Genomic DNA, 17,826 nt, shown 5'->3' with positions numbered 1-17,826 from the left:
GAAGAGTAAGGTTACCTCTCCTCTCTCTTGTAGACTAAATGTGACAGATAATTACCTTGGATGAATACTGTTAACAGATAAATACTATTTCCAGAAACTCTTGAAGGAAACACTTATATACATTTAGCCTGTGATCATTAAGAAAATGTGTTGTATTCTGTATATTTGTTGCACGTACGTAATTATTAAAATAATTCATTTGGTAGCTATTTTAAACTTGGTTTACATAGGCTTCTCATAGGAGCCGAACCTGTATTGCTTTGTTTATAATGTTTCTCCAAATTCTATCGGTCTGTTCTTATTTTTTTTATTAAACAACGCGCGGGGGTATTTATGAATTTTATAATATATTAACTTGTCTGAATGTTGATTTCCTCGTCTGAATGCTATTTAAATTATATACATTTAAATGTAATGCTATCTATATATTGATTTTAGTTTCGGTTCAAACAAATTACAGAATATTTTATAAAAAACGAGACAATTAAACAAGAAGTTGTACTCACCTAGTTGTGCTTGCGGAGGTTGAGCTCTGGCTCTTTGGTCCTGCTTCTCAACCGTCAATCAACTGGTGTACAGATTCCTGAGCCTATTAGGATTTGTTTATAACGCGGTGATGACGTAGATGGGTACATACTTTTCTCAGGTCTTAGACCCTACTCCGAGGGATCGGAAGAACACATCCTAGCCAAGCGAGAAACGGAAGCAATAACAGGTTGGGAAACAAAAAAAGGAATCGACAGGAGGCGTCGTCATGATGGGGCTCAGAGGACACTCGATCGAGATGCTGCACCACCCAGGAAGCGGAGATGATTCAACCCTCCATTACTACAGTCATCTACACGTAACTCCACACTCAACCCTCCATCACTACAGTCATCTACACGTAACTCCACACTCAACTCTTCATCACTACAGTCATCTACACGTAACTCCACACTCAACTCTTCATCACTACAGTCATCTACACGTAACTCCACACTCAACTCTTCATCACTACAGTCATCTACACGTAACTCCACACTCAACTCTCCATCACTACAGTCATCTACACGTAACTCCACACTCAACCCGAGACTTAATATGATTCATAACATTATGCAATAACCACAGGGCTGTTGAATTATGGGACCAATTACCGGGTAACATAATTGATGTGCGAGTGTTGGATTGTGTCAAGCGTAGGTTAGACATATGTATAAATAAGTTTGGGTGGATATAAATAAGCTGCTTCGTATGGACCAGTTGTGTCAAGCGTTTTATATATATATATATATATATATATATATATATATATATATATATATATATATATATATATATATATATATATATATATATAACACACGCTAACTGAGGCCTCTTATAGTAAATATATGCGCTATACTAGGCTTAGAATTATTTAAGTTTGGTTTTTAGCATTATTTTTCCGGACTCAATAAATGTGACTGCCAGGCTGCCACTGGTACAAATACTTAGTTCCTTCGTTTGTAAAACATCGCTTATTGGTACAAATATTTAGTTCCTCGTGTAAAACATTGCATGTTAACATAAATATTTAGTTCCTTCGCTTGTACAACAGCGCTTACTAAGCCGCCAGTCAAGAAATGTATACAATTACATTGCAGTCAATTTCGCAATCTTATATATCAGGAAGTAGACTGAAACCATCAGTTGACTTACTGTGTTTGAACAACATTCTCCAGACCTTGATGAGATCTCGTCAGGTTAACTGCCGGCAACTTGTCACCATTGAATGCTTGCAAGTGAAGGACTGATTTCCTTAAAATCATAAGAATTAAGGAAACTGCAAAAAGCCTATTGGCGTATGCGCGGAAACTCCTATTATAACAACCTGTCCTCATTAATCATCGCGCCTTGGTGTCAAAATCACCTACGGACAAAATATGGTGTCATAAATCATAACGGCTCGTAAACAAACCACTTTTCAATGCGTGGCTCTATCGGTTAGGTTAGGGTCGGGCAATTTAGCACATCATTTTCTGTCCGTTGTGACAACTCGAAAGGACGGACTGATTTATATACTCTCAACCTCGTATATAAGGTCTATCCTACGCTTGAAACAATCCAGTAATCGCACGTCTATTATTTATCCGGTAATCTATTCCATAAATCAATAACTGTTTCCATGCCAATATTTACCCAGATCTTTCCAAAACCCAAAATTATTATCCGATTTATTTTGAGTTAATATATTTAACAAAAGGGCCTTTGCTATGCCTTTCATCCATTTATAAACTTAATTCGTATCACCCTTCTTACTCTCTTTCTAGATAATGTTAATTTAGGTTGTCTTCTGTCTCGTATTTTGTACGAGAGAAACCGTAGCTGATGAACTTTTATGTTTACAATTGTAAGACTAACTGATGACAAAAAAATATATTTTGTAATATCAAGAATTTATTCAATAATATCGACATATAACTAAGAGAGGTGTTTAATTGTGGTAGCCTCGCATGGCTATTATACACGCTTTCTGCAGCTTTGTTGATGTTGTAGGGGCTGTTGCTCTGCAGTTTTACTTACTATTGATGTTGACGGGGCTGTTGCTCTGCAGTTTTACTTACTATTGATGTTGACGGAGCTGTTGCTCTGCAGTTTTACTTACTATTGATGTTGACGGAGCTGTTACTCTACAGTTTTACTTACTATTGATGTTGACGGGGCTGTTGCTCTGCAGTTTTACTTACTATTGATGTTGACGGGGCTGTTGCTCTACAGTTTTACTTACTATTGATGTTGACGGAGCTGTTGCTCTAGTTGTACTTATTATTGATGTTGACGGGGCTGTTGCTCTACAGTTTTACTTACTATTGATGTTGACGGAGCTGTTGCTCTAGTTGTACTTATTATTGATGTTGACGGGGCTGTTGCTCTACAATTTTACTGTAAAGCAACAGTTTTTTTTTACATGTTTTTACAACTTTTTTTACTACAATAATTTACTGTTTACTGTCATTTTTTTGTAATTTTACTAGAGTTTTTTACTCTTTTTGCGGCCAGTAAATCCTCCCCGGCCAGGATACGAACCCAGGACAAAGGGCTCTGGAAACGCCAGGCGCGTGCCTTAACCACGGGGCCTGCATTGTTTGTAAACATAGCAGCGCGCGTTCGGTCATGTCTTGCATAAGTAATACACTTCAACTCTCTGTTGACTCTGCAACGCCGAAGGTTAGCGATCTTACGCTAGGAATTTACCTGTCGTACAGTCATGTGTCTGTATGCACGTATGGTAGTGTGTACGGCGGTGTTATTGTTCCGAGCCATGTGTGTATAGTTGTATGTGCGAGTGTAATATTGAATCATGTATGTATGTATGTATATATGTATGTATGTATGTATGTATGTATGTATGTATGTATGTATGTATGTATGTATGTATGTATGTATGTATGTATGTATGTATGGCTACGTCTGTATTATTGTTTTGAATTAAGGTCTCTTGTTTTCAGCTCTTATGAAGCTGGAAGTTCTCCAAAGTCAAGGTGTATATATACAGCTGAAAGTTCCCCAAGGTCAAGGTGAATATACACAGCTGAAAGTTCTCCAAGGTCAAGGTGTATATACACAGCTGAAAGTTCTCCAAGGTCAAGGTGTATATACACAGCTGAAAGTTCTCCAAGGTCAAGGTGTATATACACAGCGGAAAGTTCTCCAAGGTCAAGGTGTATATACACAGCTGAAAGTTCTCCAAGGTCAAGGTGTATATACACAGCTGAAAGTTCTCCAAGGTCAAGGTGTATATACACAGCTGAAAGTTCTCCAAGGTCAAGGTGTATATATACAGCTGAAAGTTCTCAGAGAGAGAGAGAGAGAGAGAGAGAGAGAGAGAGAGAGAGAGAGAGAGAGAGAGAGAGAGAGAGAGAGAGAGAGAGAGAGAGAGAGAGAGAGAGAGAGAGTGAGAGAGAGAGAGAGAGAGTGAGAGAGAGAGAGAGAGAGAGAGAGAGAGAGAGAGAGAGAGAGAGAGAGAGAGAGAGAGAGAGAGAGAGAGAGAGAGAGAGAGAGAGAGTGTGTGTGTGTGTGTGTGTGTGTGTGTAATTACCTAAGTGTAGTTACAGGATGAGAGCTACGCTCGTGGTGTCCCGTCTTCCCAGCACTCTTTGTCATATAACGCTTTGAAACTACTGACGGTCTTGGCCTCCACCACCTTCTCACTTAACTTGTTCCAACCGTCTACCACTCTATTTGCGAAGGTGAATTTTCTTATATTTCTTCGGCATCTGTGTTTAGCTAGTTTAAATCTATGGCCTCTTGTTCTTGAAGTTCCAGGTCTCAGGAAGTCAGGAAGTGTGTGTGTGTGTGTGTGTGTGTGTGTGTGTGTGTGTGTGTGTGTGTGTGTGTGTGTGTGTGTGTGTGTGTGTGTGTGTGTGTGTGTGTGTGTGTGTTTATATATATGTGTGTGTGTGAATAAATATGACTAAAATTATCACGTGTACCGTTATATAAATAAAAAGCACAATGCATTATTAACACATGTATGTAAATGAGTGTGCAACACTTGTTTGTTTACCTGGTGAGACCCCTCGCAGGGTATAACTTCGACCTAATGAGACAGGTCTCGAAGCACACATCAACTGCCTGTCCGTCATTAGCTAGTAACCACACAATCATGTTCATATACTCGAAAGTCACAAGATGTATAATCATGTATCGAATGATACACTTAACGATTTATATTATAGACAAATATTTACAAAGTTCTGAGGCTTAATTTAAAGTGTACTTTAGATGTAACCTTGAGTGGGATGTCGCTTCGCCTCTTGGGCTAACCTCAGTCCTTGTCTTGTCCAGGTGGCGTGAGGATGCTTTCCAGCTTGCTGCTCCAGATCACCACCTTCCTCACCTCTCTAGGTCTAGGTGAGTCTACCTGGCTCGTCTCGCAGAATCCAGGTAAGGGTCAACAAATATCTCGTACATCCTGTAGTTTACTTCTCTCAGGAGCACTTACTGGTTTGGCTTTTTAACCAGCACCGGCGTTGTCTATGTTGACCCAGGATTTATATAGCACTTTGGTGTCCACTTACGAAACCTGTACATCTGTCAAGTTGGCATAGTTTCCATTTATCAGTTTGAGCATCGACGCATTATGTGGTTATAAAAAAAATAAGCAATAATAACTTTGTGTAGAGAACGACTTCGTAACTGTTTTGCAGCTCGTAAACTGTTTAATAAATGTAAACAAAGCTGCCAAGATTAAGGAGAGAGAGATATACGGGTTTCGTAAGTGGCCATTGAAGTGTTTGATGAATCCTGGCCTTGCGCTTCTTAGATCAAGGGCGAGTAGCATGGCTTACCATCTTACTCTTGGAGGACGGCTGTAGCCTCTTCAGCACCCACGCTGCAGAATTTCCTCGTGTACATCCCCCTTAGGCTGTGGTGTTATTTACTGTATTTCGTAGTGTGGTTTAAGCACTGTATTGATTGTTGACGGGCACTGTAATAATTGCCGCCTTGCACTGTATTGTGTAGTATCTTGAAATCCCGCCACGTAGATCATAAAATAGCCGTTAATAGCACAGCACGTGACAATTAGTTTGTAACGTAGTATTGGAGTAATGTATAAACCGAATGTTGGAATCAACCATTGGATAGCCATCAACTGTAATTGAGCCTTGTCCTAATTCAATTAACATTGGTGCTAGAGTCAGCGTATATAACAGGCATGTTAAATGCCAAGTTAACACATTATATCTATTATAATAAGTAGACCTTGGCTTAATTTATATGGGTTATGTCAATTCGTTATTCAACAGAAGAGTGGTGGGAGGTGCTTGGAGGTGGGGGGGGGGGCATGGATGAGTGGCGGGAGGTGGTTTGGAGGGGGGGGGGGGCTTGGGTGAGTGGTGGGAGGTGGTTTGGGGGGGGATTAGGGTGAGTTGTGGGGGTGGTTTGGGGGGGGGGATTAGGGTGAGTTGTGGGAGGTGGTTTGGGGGGGTTAGGGTGAGTGGTGGGAGGTGGTTTGGGGGGGGGTTAGGGTGAGTGGTGGGCGGTGGTTTGGGGGGGGGGGTTAGGGTGAGTGGCGGGAGGTGGGTGGGTGACGGGCTAGGGTTGAGTGAGGGGTGCAGGAAGGTTTAGGGTGATTGATGGTGGGGGAGGGGAAAGGTGAGGTTCTGAGGGGAGTGAGTGAATACGCGAGGTTGGGGTGGGGGGTGTAATTGTGGCTAGAGTGAAGTATAGATGTATTAGACAATGGTCATAAATTTAACATGTCTCTAAATACATACAAATATCTTAACATGAAAACAAATGTCCTTGAGTATAGAGAGGGACCCGCTCCGCCCCGCCGCCCTTGACAAAAACCTGTTGAAGCTTCCTTCGTTGGCACACGTGGGTGGGGTTTGTCCGGGTGGGGGGCGGTGTGGGTGCCCCGGGTGAGGGATAGTGAGTGGACCTCCGGGTGGGCACACTTCCCGGGCAAGAATATTTTTTTTAGGGGGGGGGGTGAGGGGTGCGGGCAGTTGATTTAGATGTATACAGGATGGTGAGATTTGGTTTTATATCGGGTAGGTGGATTTAATTCTGTACGGGATTGATATTAGTGAACCGGAGGAGAGGAGCTGGATGTACTTCTTCAGCTAGGAAATTATGTAAAAGTCTACACGAGACCTTTAACTATTCTTTGGATGGAAGTGAAGATAAAGGTCGATTCTGTTGTATCAACGCCATTTCCCACAGATTATCCCGGGAAAGAGATGGGGGGGGGGGGGGGATTGTATCCTGTATAATTTTAACATTTACCGGAAACCATATAAATACTAATGGACGAGATCTTCTATAGACGTCTTCGAATTATTACGATAATAATGTTGAGATTAAACGGGGTTTCTCCCATACCAGAAATTTATAATAGGTAAGTATAGTTGGTTCCTAATCTACCCTATTACACTCTGGAAGGTAACTAAAACAAATTAGAAGGAAAATTCTGACTAAATTGTGTACATGTTTTTGCAAAGCCTTAACACCTTTAAAAACAATTGGATATATATAATGCTGAGAATGGTATAACGGTGACTAATAATACCTTCGTTGACACAGGGGAATGGTTTGGTGCAGGGGCTGGCTCTCCCGAAGCTATGAGTCGCGCTCTACCCACCACAGCAGACCCTCAAGTCCTCCTTCTCTCCAACGAGATTGACTCGTGGATGGCCCAGCCGGAGCAGACAGTTAGCAACATGCCATTTCACCTTTACCAGGTGAGCCTCTGACCTGCAAGTTTGCCTTCCTTCCTTATACAAGTCCTTTCTCCTGCAGATAGCCCAGTCATTCCTCCTCGGTGGTCAAGTGGGCACTTTTACTCTTATCAGAATTTTATGCATTATTTTGGGTGACCGGGTTTTGCCTAATGCTGGTAGTGCAGTTTATTAAGTAGATTTATTGTTTAACTATATAGATTTAATAATTATTTACATTACGTTAAAACATCCTTTGTCTTAATAAAATTATATATTTCTAGATTAATTTCATTGAAAGCTTTTAGAATTTCCATTCATCAATTATATATGAATATACAAACATAAATCTTGTATGTTCTGAATTTCTGACTAACCGAACAAGTGTCTTCACCGGGCTGTAATATATATACTCTGCTTCTCGGTGTATATACACAGTTGGTTGATCAGTGAAAATTATGCAGCCTAAATAACCCTCCATAGGTTGATAGGCCTTAAGCCTATTATCATCCTCACCCATCTGTCTTTAGACTTAAATTCTCGTACTCTCAGGTGCTGAATGCTCTGAATGGATCAGACACTGAGGTAGATGCTGACGACCCAGACAGGGCCTTCACGGGAGCAGGCAACTTCTGCGTGTCGTGCAATATCCTCTCCAATATGGTGATTGGGTATTCTCGCCTGGGCGGACCCATCGACATTATGGCAAACTTTCTAGTGAAGATTTGCTTTATAATAGGCTACAGATCTATTCCTGTCTGCCGTGGCATAATTAACCAAGACAAGGTAAGTGTGTGCTCACGTATGTTCAAGTAGTTAGGTGAACAAAATGAATGTTCTAGCAGGCAAAATATACTAGATTAACGCTAAACTGGCGTAGGATTATCAATGTTGATTATTTGTTATATATCAAAGTTATTTACCTAGGTTTGCCGTGGAAATTAAAACTTGTTACAATTGTTTGCGGGGAAATCTCATTGATTGTATAATGTGGAAGATTTTGAGAATAAATTTAACCTGTCTCTATATTGCTCTAAAGTTCCTCAGTGCCTCATTACCACACAAGTTAACCGATTCACTCATGTAAACCAGTTATTTAAATAATTAAGTTTGTATAAAGGAAACTACAGACCCAACGATATTAAGAACCAACGATGACAGGCCGTTCTGCACAAACTTGAACCTTTATAAAAAAACATTATCATGGACGTGTTATAAAGCGTCACAAGAGAACAAGAGGAGAGGAATCAGACTGGGCGTGGGGTTCGGGAACTGAAGGGCCACATCTCTTCACTTTTTGACTTAAACCTCTTAATGTTTTCAGTATAGGACAATCTGCTTTCCAGGGATTTAACAATGCCTCTTCCATTTTTAGTTATTCATAAATTCATGCTAGCCAGAATCTTAAAAAAACAACTTCAATACCTATTCAAGATGGCTTAATTGAGGCATTCACAGTTAAAGGGATGGAAGCATGACGTTAAAGGGCTAGGCATGATTCCTTGCATCTCGAAGACTCGATGAGAAGCTTGTTGGAGGAGGGGGGGGGGGGGTTGCAATTCATGAACTCGAGCTAAATTTTTGCCTGCAATTATATAAAATTGATCTGGTGTAGTTGGGTTGTGGAATTCCCTCCTCCCCCTTTTTCTCAAATTCTTCAAGGTTTCTCCCGCCGTGTTTAACTGGTAATAGTTTGACAGGTAATGGAGTTGGAATTAATTACTGGTAGTCCAGTCAGGTTTATTCTTGACTCGTACTCGTTCGAATCCCGAGCGGGACAGAAATGGTTGGGCTCATTTTCTGTCACCTAATGTTCCTGTTCAAATAGCAGTCAATAGGTACCCAGGAATTAAGTCAGCTTGTTGTGGGGTTGCATCCTGAGAAGGGTCAGTAGTACAAAAGGAATTCAAAATTAATTAACCTGTATCTTGCGAGCGGCAAACTGTTACAGAAACTTGCATTTTTCGGGGAACCTTCGACAAGCTTCCTGTCTTCATCGTGGCCACTATATATATGGTGGCAATTAGGTAAATTCGGGTACTGTGTATATATACAGGTATTATTAGTGTTGATGCATCTTGCAGGAACGTCTTGAATATATCCTCCGGAACAGCAACTCTGACGCAGATGAAGTGTGTGCACTGATGCTTGGTAACCAGGGATGTGGGTCCTTCCGGCGTGCCCCCTGGAATGTTGTCATCCCGCCCAGTGATTTCTTTACCAAGAACCCAACGGAGTCATTACAGAGAGATGGCTATTCTCGTGCAGTACACACACTACCTGAACAGGTAATATTTATGCTTTAACTCCTAAGTTAACCTTACTATGGTTCAGTAAGTACTGTGTGCGTCTAGGGGGAAGTCCAGGGATGTGAGTTCAATCCCATTCTACATCCAAGATATTCTCATAATAAAGAGCAGCACATGTTATTAATTCATTGTATCAGTCAAATTCTTCAATCATTTTCAAGCCATTTTTTCTGTGGGGGTTCAGATAATTTAGCTTTTTATCCTCCATACAAACTGTTGGTGTTGGTAAACATTTTAACATGCAATGTTGAAAGTGTTAGTAATCTGTGGTGTTGCCCAAAACAAGGCTGTCAGATATGGGACAAATTACCGATTAAAATGCTCGCAGAGTTTGATAGCTTCCACCATTGAAAGCAGACAATGAAGCTCATGAACAAAGAACAGTAGGCTGACACACTACAGAGCGTGTGCAGTACAGAATTAGAATACAAAAATGGTTAACGTTACAAGAATGTTGAGTCACCTCAGTGGGTCTGTTGGCCAATTGTGGGCAGTGTTCATATATATCAAGTAATTCTACCATGTATCTACAGTCGCCTTTTAATGTTGATCAGTAGTCTATTCCACTCGTCTGCCACCAGATTGATACTCCTCCATATCCTTTTTGAATCTGTACTACTACTAGTAGTATACAGCCATTGCTTTGGGTTCTGATCTAGTCCCATAATTTATGGGATCTAGGTCTGATAGTCCCACACTTTATCCACTTAATTACTTTGATGTCTCCACTGATGTGCTTCTCTAGGTAATTCAGGCAGAGCTTCCTCACTATTTATTGGAGGCCATGGTTGTTACAGTGGAGAGACTATTTGGCCATAATAAATGACTGGGTGATAGTAGTATTACGCTAGTTTTTAGGACCGAGAGAACCTGGGAAATAATACTGCATATGAACTGTACCTGGCACAAATGACAGCATGTGGAAGTGAAGGTTGGATCTGCCAGAGGTTTGGTTGTGTGGAAGATTTGGTGGAGGGAGTTGTGTAACTTTTGTTTTAATTATAATTTTGTTGGACAGACAGACAAAGGAATAAAATGTGTATAAATTACTTATTACAGGAAGAAAATGTTCGTGATTCATTGAAAGTAATTAAACAGCAACTGGATCGGCAACATGCTGGTCCGCAGACTACCACAGCCGGTGGCAGAGGTGGAGATGATAGCAGTGGTAAAAAAGTGCTGAAGGTGCTGCATCTGACGGACCCACACTTCGACCCAGACTACCTTGTTGGGGCTAATGCTGTCTGTGATGCTCCCATGTGCTGCAATGCCGATAGTGGTGAGGCTGTAGATTTACACATGGAATGAATTATTTTCTTGTACTCGTTCTACATTTACCCTTGCCTATCTTCATTTAGTTTATTATGGACCCCACGCCCATCTTGTGGGCAGTGGTGGATAGGTTATGGTCACAAATGGGTTCAAGAACTGGACCCAATGTTCTTGCCATTTACATTTTTGATGAACTCGTTAGCTTTAAGTTGCCTCAAATTTTAGATAGTTATGCAATTACATGCCATTAGCTAATGCTGTTGTGGTATGTACATAGTCAGGAATTAAGCATGGCAAAAACTTGCAGGCATTGCATGATTAATGCCAGTACTGCATGTACTCCATCTATAATAGGTTAACTTGGAATACATGGCTAGGATTTTGGATATGTCATTCTTCATTACCATTTCTCCTACACAGGTCCAATAAAGAGTCCAAAAGATGCAGCAGGGAAGTGGGGGGACTATCGTAACTGTGATTCCCCACGATGGTTGCTGCAACACATGCTACACCATATTATCGAAAATCACCCGGTAACTAATAACAAAAATTGACCTTTGTTATTATATTGCTCACATTTTTTAAGACTATACCAGCTTTTAGAACAAAGTTAGATCTGGATCCTTAACAGCAAATCATTTTTTTACTAAAAATTTTGAGGAAGATGGGCCAGAGGGGGTGGTTTAAGAGGAGAGTTCATGGAGGAAATGAATGTAATGTGTTTAACATTCTGTAGAGCCTTTTATAATGTGGACTGTATAGTCATTCAAAATAGATCAAACCTTATGAAAGAATAAATCTCTAAATACAATGATGAGGTTCAGAAATGTACATAGTCCCACCAAAATGTGGCATCGGCAAAAATGTTTTTATCTTAATAACTTGATTGGTATTAAATAATTACAAATTTAATATACAAATGGCTATAATAGTTTGATAACTTCACCTGCAGGACATTGACTACGTGTTGTGCACGGGAGACTTGGTTCCTCATCACATCTGGAAGATTTCCCGCAAGGACAACTTGGCCATTATGCGCCAAGTGACAAACCTTGTCACGGGATTCTTTCCTGACATCCCGATGTTTGGGGCTGTTGGCAACCATGAGAGTTTTCCTCGGGATAGGTGAGTGTAGTGGCAGCGATCACAACAGGGGATATGAAGAAGTTTTTATAGTGAAATGATTGTAGTTGTTGGTTTATAAGGTAGTTGCCACTTGGAGAATGGCACGATAATAGACAATAGATTGGCTAATATAGATGTGCATCCCGAAATGATAAGAAAAAGTTTACTAAACAGTGAAGCAAGATAGTTTCCTATTGTCAAGGTTAGGAAGCCTGTTGCATTTATCGAGGTCCTCCTGGGCTGATGGCTAATCTTTTCCAAGGTAAAAATTCTTCACGTACAGTACAACCCTCCAATCCTTGCATGGCGAAAAGGAAAATCTTTAGCTAACATACTGGTGAAGGTACAATTCCCTGGGCCCCAAAGTGGCAGGCCTAGGGACGAACAAAAATTGCTGTACCCAGGCAGTTAAAGATGCCATTTGTGTAGCAGGAATTAGTTCGACAAAGTTGTTAGGACTCCATTTTAAATACTCCTTATATAAGTATAAGGTAAAAAAAGTTACATCTAAAGTTACAAAAAAAGTTACATCTAAAAAGTCAGATGTAACAAACAAGAAGCAAAGAGTTTCAAGCTCAGTGTGCCACACAATAAGACACAAAACAGGAGATGCTTTTTCACCCATAAGGTTACTGTATAAACCCTTGGAATTGCCTACCTGCCAAAGCCATTAATGCCAAATCACTGCCGAATTTAAAGATCCAGGTCGATAAAATCATCAGGGCAAGCCACCGGCTTCCTGTCCTTGTTGAGGCCACGAGAGTTAGTGGCCCCTCGGGTAAGTTTTTATTTTTATTTTATTTATTTATTCTTGTCTATTTCCTTGTTTCCATGTTCATCAAGAAAATAATTATCTGCCTCAAACTGTAGAACTATGAATAGTTTAGTCACCTCACAGCTGATTGAAGCAAAGTTCAATTCCCTGGTAGGGAGCTCGACCACTTGGGCTGGACAGTAGAGCGATGATCTTGCTTCATACAGGTCGGCGTGCAATCCCCAACCGACCAAGTGGTTGGACACCATTCCTTCACACTCCTATCCCAAATCCTTATCGTGATCCATCCCAAATCCTTATCGTGATCCATCCCAAATGCTTATCGTGATCCCTTCCAAATGCTATACAGTATAGTTTTTCAATTTCAATTTATCTTTTGTATTTTATTAACAGTTTCCCCCCACCCGAAGTGCCTGAAGTTTGGTCAAAGTTTGGTGTTCAGTGGCTGTACGATGCTGTAGCCGAGCAGTGGGAGAAAATGATGAAAATGCCTACACCCAGCAGTGCCCGCTTTGGGGGATATTATTCCATCTTGGCTCGTCCAGGTCTAAGAATTATATCCATCAATACAAATTATTGTTACAGGTTTAATTGGTGAGTACAGTACATGCATACAGTACATAGTGTGCCTGTATTACTTTTCTTGAATTTTGTTGTGTTCATCAAATTAGCCAGCCATTTAGTTTGTCACTTTGGCATGTCCATGATGGAGAAAGGAAATAACTTTTTGTTTGGATCAGATTTGAACCACTTTCGTGGTACTGAAACATTCAAATGTAGTTCATTCCAGACCTAGATTGTCAATTACATACAGTTGCTGCTTCTCACTGTTTTGAAGTGGCAGAAAAAGCAACATGGATTAATTTACCAGCTGGTTTATATTCATAAATATATAGGCATTTTACAATCATTACATATAATAAGCATAAAATTACTGTATAGTTGGGAACCAGAATGAAAAAATCCAAATATACTTTTTCAGACAGAATGTCTTAAAAGTACGATACTGTACAAAGTTATAGCTCAGCAGTCTAGAATCTAAAATGAAATTAATTTCCTGATTTTAATGTTATGCTTTGTATTTTAAGACAACTTTTCTTTGCAAGATGCATTGGATGATTTTAAACTACATCTTTGCCTCCATACAGGTGGTTGTTGTACAAATCGGTGGATCCTGGGCTGGTACTGCGGTGGCTGGTGTCGGAGCTACAGCAGGCAGAGGTCAGGGGCGAGCTGGTGCATATCATCGGTCACGTTCCACCATACTACAATGACTGTTACATGCAGTGGGCTCATCAGTTCTCTCGTATAGTTACCAGGTAAATGAACTGATAAAAATCACAACCAAAAGCTTTAGAATTTCATTGGGCTGTAGTTGTTGGCAAAGGAATGGGAGGGTCCGGGGAAAACTGATGAAGATAGTTGAGTTTATTCTTCTCTATTGTGTTGTTATTCCCTGCCTTCACCCAGCTGTGTTTATGACTGTCTTGTTTATTCACATTCCCACAAGTCTTATATTTGGAATACTGTAAGCCTTGAACTGTGCAGCTGTTTAAAAGTACAGTACCATAGTACATCAAGGCAAGCATGATTGAAAATACAGTACAATATTTAATAAATCATATGGGGAAATATTGTACCTGGTGAATGAAGTACAGGAGGAAATCAATGTGACTGGAACATTGTAAGAGTTATTCTGGTGATTTTCGTCCACAGATATGCCTCTATCATCAAAGGCCAGTTTTATGGACATTCACACCTTGACGAGTTTCGGGTGCACTATGATGTGGATGCGCCAGATAAACCCATCGGTATCCAGTATATTACTCCCAACAATGGACCCTTTCACAACCTCAACCCTTCATACAGAATTTTCTACATAGATGGGGACTACCCAGAGACCACAAGGGTAATTGAATTTTGTCCAGCTTTTGTTTTATTTAACCTCAGTAATTACAGAAGGTAGGCCTATTCCCAGCTAGGGATGCCAAATACTTCGACCCAATTTGTAATTTCCAAAGTGGTGTGTTTTCTTGCTTCCTGGATGTCTAAAGTGCATATATTTCCTTGGCTCACCCATTGCCTTTCCCCCAGAACGTGTTAGATCATGAGACCTGGGTGATGAACCTGACCCATGCCAACAAGTATGATAACCCGTACTGGTACAAGCTGTACTCAGCGCGTCAAGACCTCCAGCTGCCCTCCCTTGAACCACAGCACTGGGACCAGCTGGTGAAGAAAATGGCAAGTGATCCAGAACTCTTCAACAAGTACTACAGGTGGGTTAAAATTTTAAGATGTTTACAAATCTATTTTTTAGTACTGTATTTAAGTTTAAAATGCACCTTTAGCCCTTGGCTAAAGGTTGATATATTCTGACTTGACATACAAAAATATCACAAGCAGAATATGAATTCAGACATAACAGCACTCAGTAAGTATTGAGTAGAAATGAAGCTGGTTGGCATTTATTGCCTTGGTAATGGAAATGAATTGGAGAAAGAGAATGTGGGATACACTGTCCAGTAGCACTGTAGTGCTACAGGACCGTGTATCTCTACCTCCATCTAGCAATAAATAGGTACATGGGAGCTAAGAAACTTGTGGGTTGTATCCTGGGGGAAGATCAGTTGGGTAGTGTTCCATGGAGGAAATACAGTGCACTGACATGCCTTTACTTTTCACATGCCTCTTAAATAGGCCTTCATTAACCTTTGGACAAGGATAACAAAAAATAAAATATGGTCACTCAAAAGTCTTATTCAGTACATCAACAATCAGTTTTATAGCCAATCAATGACCTACAAATTTTAATGCTTTCTACATATCATGACTCCGTAATAGTTCTTAAAGTTGCCATTTCCTCATTGATTACAAGGAGTTAGTTTATTACTGACGTGCTATAATGGTTGCACATGATTAGGGACTTAATACAAATTATAAATACCTCTACATGATATTTATATTGTAATCATAACATACCCACAAATTTTTCAAACAAATATTTATACTACTACGTATATTACGTTTTATTATTTCAACAGGTACCAAGTTCAGGACAGTGATAATTACTATACAAATCGTGTTTGTGGAGCCAAATGTCACCGGAGAACTCTCTGTACACTTGTTGAGGGAGACAAACTTCTGCCTCGCAAGTGTCCACCCAAAGTTTGATAATCCTATACCAGCAGTGAATGCTGGAAAGTTTTCAAGGAAAATACAGAAAGCACAAGCGAAGGATTATGTGCTAAGTTTTACTGTAGCATCTATAACCTCTGATTTTATAATATATTTTAGAAATGAAGTGGTTTAGTATGTTTACTTTGACAAGAGTCAAATAAGACAGATTTTCAACGTTGTAACTTGTGCCATTTTTCAATAATTGGCAATTTCCAAGAAAATTAATTTGTGAATTGTGGTAATCTTGCAATTTCTTCGCGTCTCGTTGATATGGCTCCTTAAGAGGAAAGTAGAGCTGTGCATTTCCTAGGAATGAACCACCCCTGGGTAGATCAGTGCCAGACTAGACCCCAAAAATATACAGTACTTAGAATGTGCAGGAATCCTCAACCCTGACCTGGCTGAACATGTTCAGGAGGCCCTGCTACTTTCCAGAAAAGTGTGTGCCTATTGAAGAACTCAATTACCCTCTGTTTACCATAAATGGATGTAACCTAACATGAAGTGTAGTTGTTAATCAAATCATGATTTATACTGTTATCCTTAAGATTTGGAGCATGCATACTGTACAAGGACATAATAGAAAGTTACTTTTCTAACTTTTTGTAAACTGCTGCCATATTTTGTACTGCTTTTAATTAATTAGTTAGTATTCTTATCTCAAACTTAGGTTTTAGTTAAGAATGTCCTACAGTATTAGGTTGGAAGATATTTAAATATATGCAGTTCTGGATATGCTGGAGTTCTTGGGTATACAACAATTGAATTTGGAAATCAAAACCCCTTGACTACTACATAGCTACTGTACATATACAGTATGTGTGTTACACTATTTATTTAATGAATGTATTAAAGCTGATAAATTTGTAAATTGTATAAAAAGCCATGTACTATACTGAAAATGTTGAAATCGAAGTGCACTAATGGATATACTGGTCTAGAGGTTTTTTCTATTTTACACTTTAAGACCAAGATACCTCAATGAATTTTTTATCAGAAAACCTTAAATTTTGGGCAGCATGGTTGAATTAAACAAAGTACAGCTGTGATCTTTAGTGTCCATGCACAGTATTCTGATGCAAATTGTATTTTCCCTTATTCATTTATGTCTTGAACAGCCATCAAGTTCTTCGGGTAAATGCAGAGCTATATATTTACTATTTACTCTAAACCATGAAATTTTTCCATTGCTATATTCAGATTATAATAGTCATACATTGTATTTTGCATTGAAATATTGTACAGTATATACATAGTAGTCATGTAATATTAATACTGTACTTATTTTTATAAATTACATTATGCTTATTTATGAATGACTACAGGGAAGAAATGTAGCTCTTTATTCAGTGTCTTCCCTCTCAGCATGGTTAGTTTCCCCTTTGTAGATGGAAATGACTTTGGCAACCCCTTCCTTCAATGCATTCCACAGGCCAACTACCCATACAGGGTATGACAATGTCTTAAGTTATAACTCGAGTGTGTGCTCACCTTCAACTGATGTCCTAGTAACTGCCATATGTTTGTATCAATGCTTGGAGTTGTGTAAGATAGTTTAATTTTGGTAACCCATTACGTGTACAGAGCTTTCAATGCAAATTTCCCTCATTTGCCCATTAAACAAGTCAATTTTTTAAGTCCATAATTTTTCATTAATGAGGTTGTAACCATTCCAGAGAGAACATGCTGGACATTTTGCTCAAGACCAATTTCCTCTTTAATAAATACACTTCATCACACTTGTCATGTATAGCTGCACTGATGTACATTTTGTGTAAAGTATTTATTGAGGAGAACTGTATCAGCATTCCATGTAAATAAACTGCTAGTCTTTAATTATATTTAAATACAGTATACCCAATACTCTACAGTTGCCAGTATTTACACTCATGCATTTGGTTGAGCATGTGATCTAAGTAGACCACTGTGCTACAGGTACAATGTATGTCCTCTGCTCACAATTCAGGGACCCCAA

At 39.6% G+C, this 17,826-nt stretch overlaps 1 protein-coding gene across 2 annotated transcripts in view; it reads left to right on the top strand.

Annotated features, from left to right (window-relative positions):
- The window catches only part of LOC123769872 (sphingomyelin phosphodiesterase), a 52,232-nt gene extending 34,545 nt beyond the window's left edge, over nt 1–17,687 (top strand). The window contains exons 2-13 of one of the 2 annotated variants that reach the window (XM_069301212.1): nt 4,813–4,878; nt 7,057–7,214; nt 7,743–7,976; nt 9,275–9,478; nt 10,559–10,778; nt 11,192–11,304; nt 11,724–11,896; nt 13,065–13,265; nt 13,820–13,990; nt 14,388–14,580; nt 14,766–14,950; nt 15,716–17,687. In XM_069301212.1, the coding sequence (XP_069157313.1) occupies nt 4,824–4,878; nt 7,057–7,214; nt 7,743–7,976; nt 9,275–9,478; nt 10,559–10,778; nt 11,192–11,304; nt 11,724–11,896; nt 13,065–13,265; nt 13,820–13,990; nt 14,388–14,580; nt 14,766–14,950; nt 15,716–15,845 (2,037 nt within the window). In that variant the 5' untranslated portion in view covers nt 4,813–4,823 and the 3' untranslated portion in view covers nt 15,846–17,687. Of the gene's footprint in view, nt 1–4,812; nt 4,912–7,056; nt 7,215–7,742; nt 7,977–9,274; nt 9,479–10,558; nt 10,779–11,191; nt 11,305–11,723; nt 11,897–13,064; nt 13,266–13,819; nt 13,991–14,387; nt 14,581–14,765; nt 14,951–15,715 lie in introns of both variants that reach the window. The other variant, XM_069301211.1, reaches the window with a different exon arrangement.
- The last annotated feature ends 139 nt before the right edge of the window (nt 17,688–17,826 follow it).

Source organism: Procambarus clarkii, chromosome 45 (assembly GCF_040958095.1).
Source record: "Procambarus clarkii isolate CNS0578487 chromosome 45, FALCON_Pclarkii_2.0, whole genome shotgun sequence".
NCBI classification, from domain to species: domain Eukaryota; kingdom Metazoa; phylum Arthropoda; class Malacostraca; order Decapoda; family Cambaridae; genus Procambarus; species Procambarus clarkii.
Note: the sequence above shows the minus strand (reverse complement) of the source record. Positions and strands in the feature narration are given on the sequence as shown.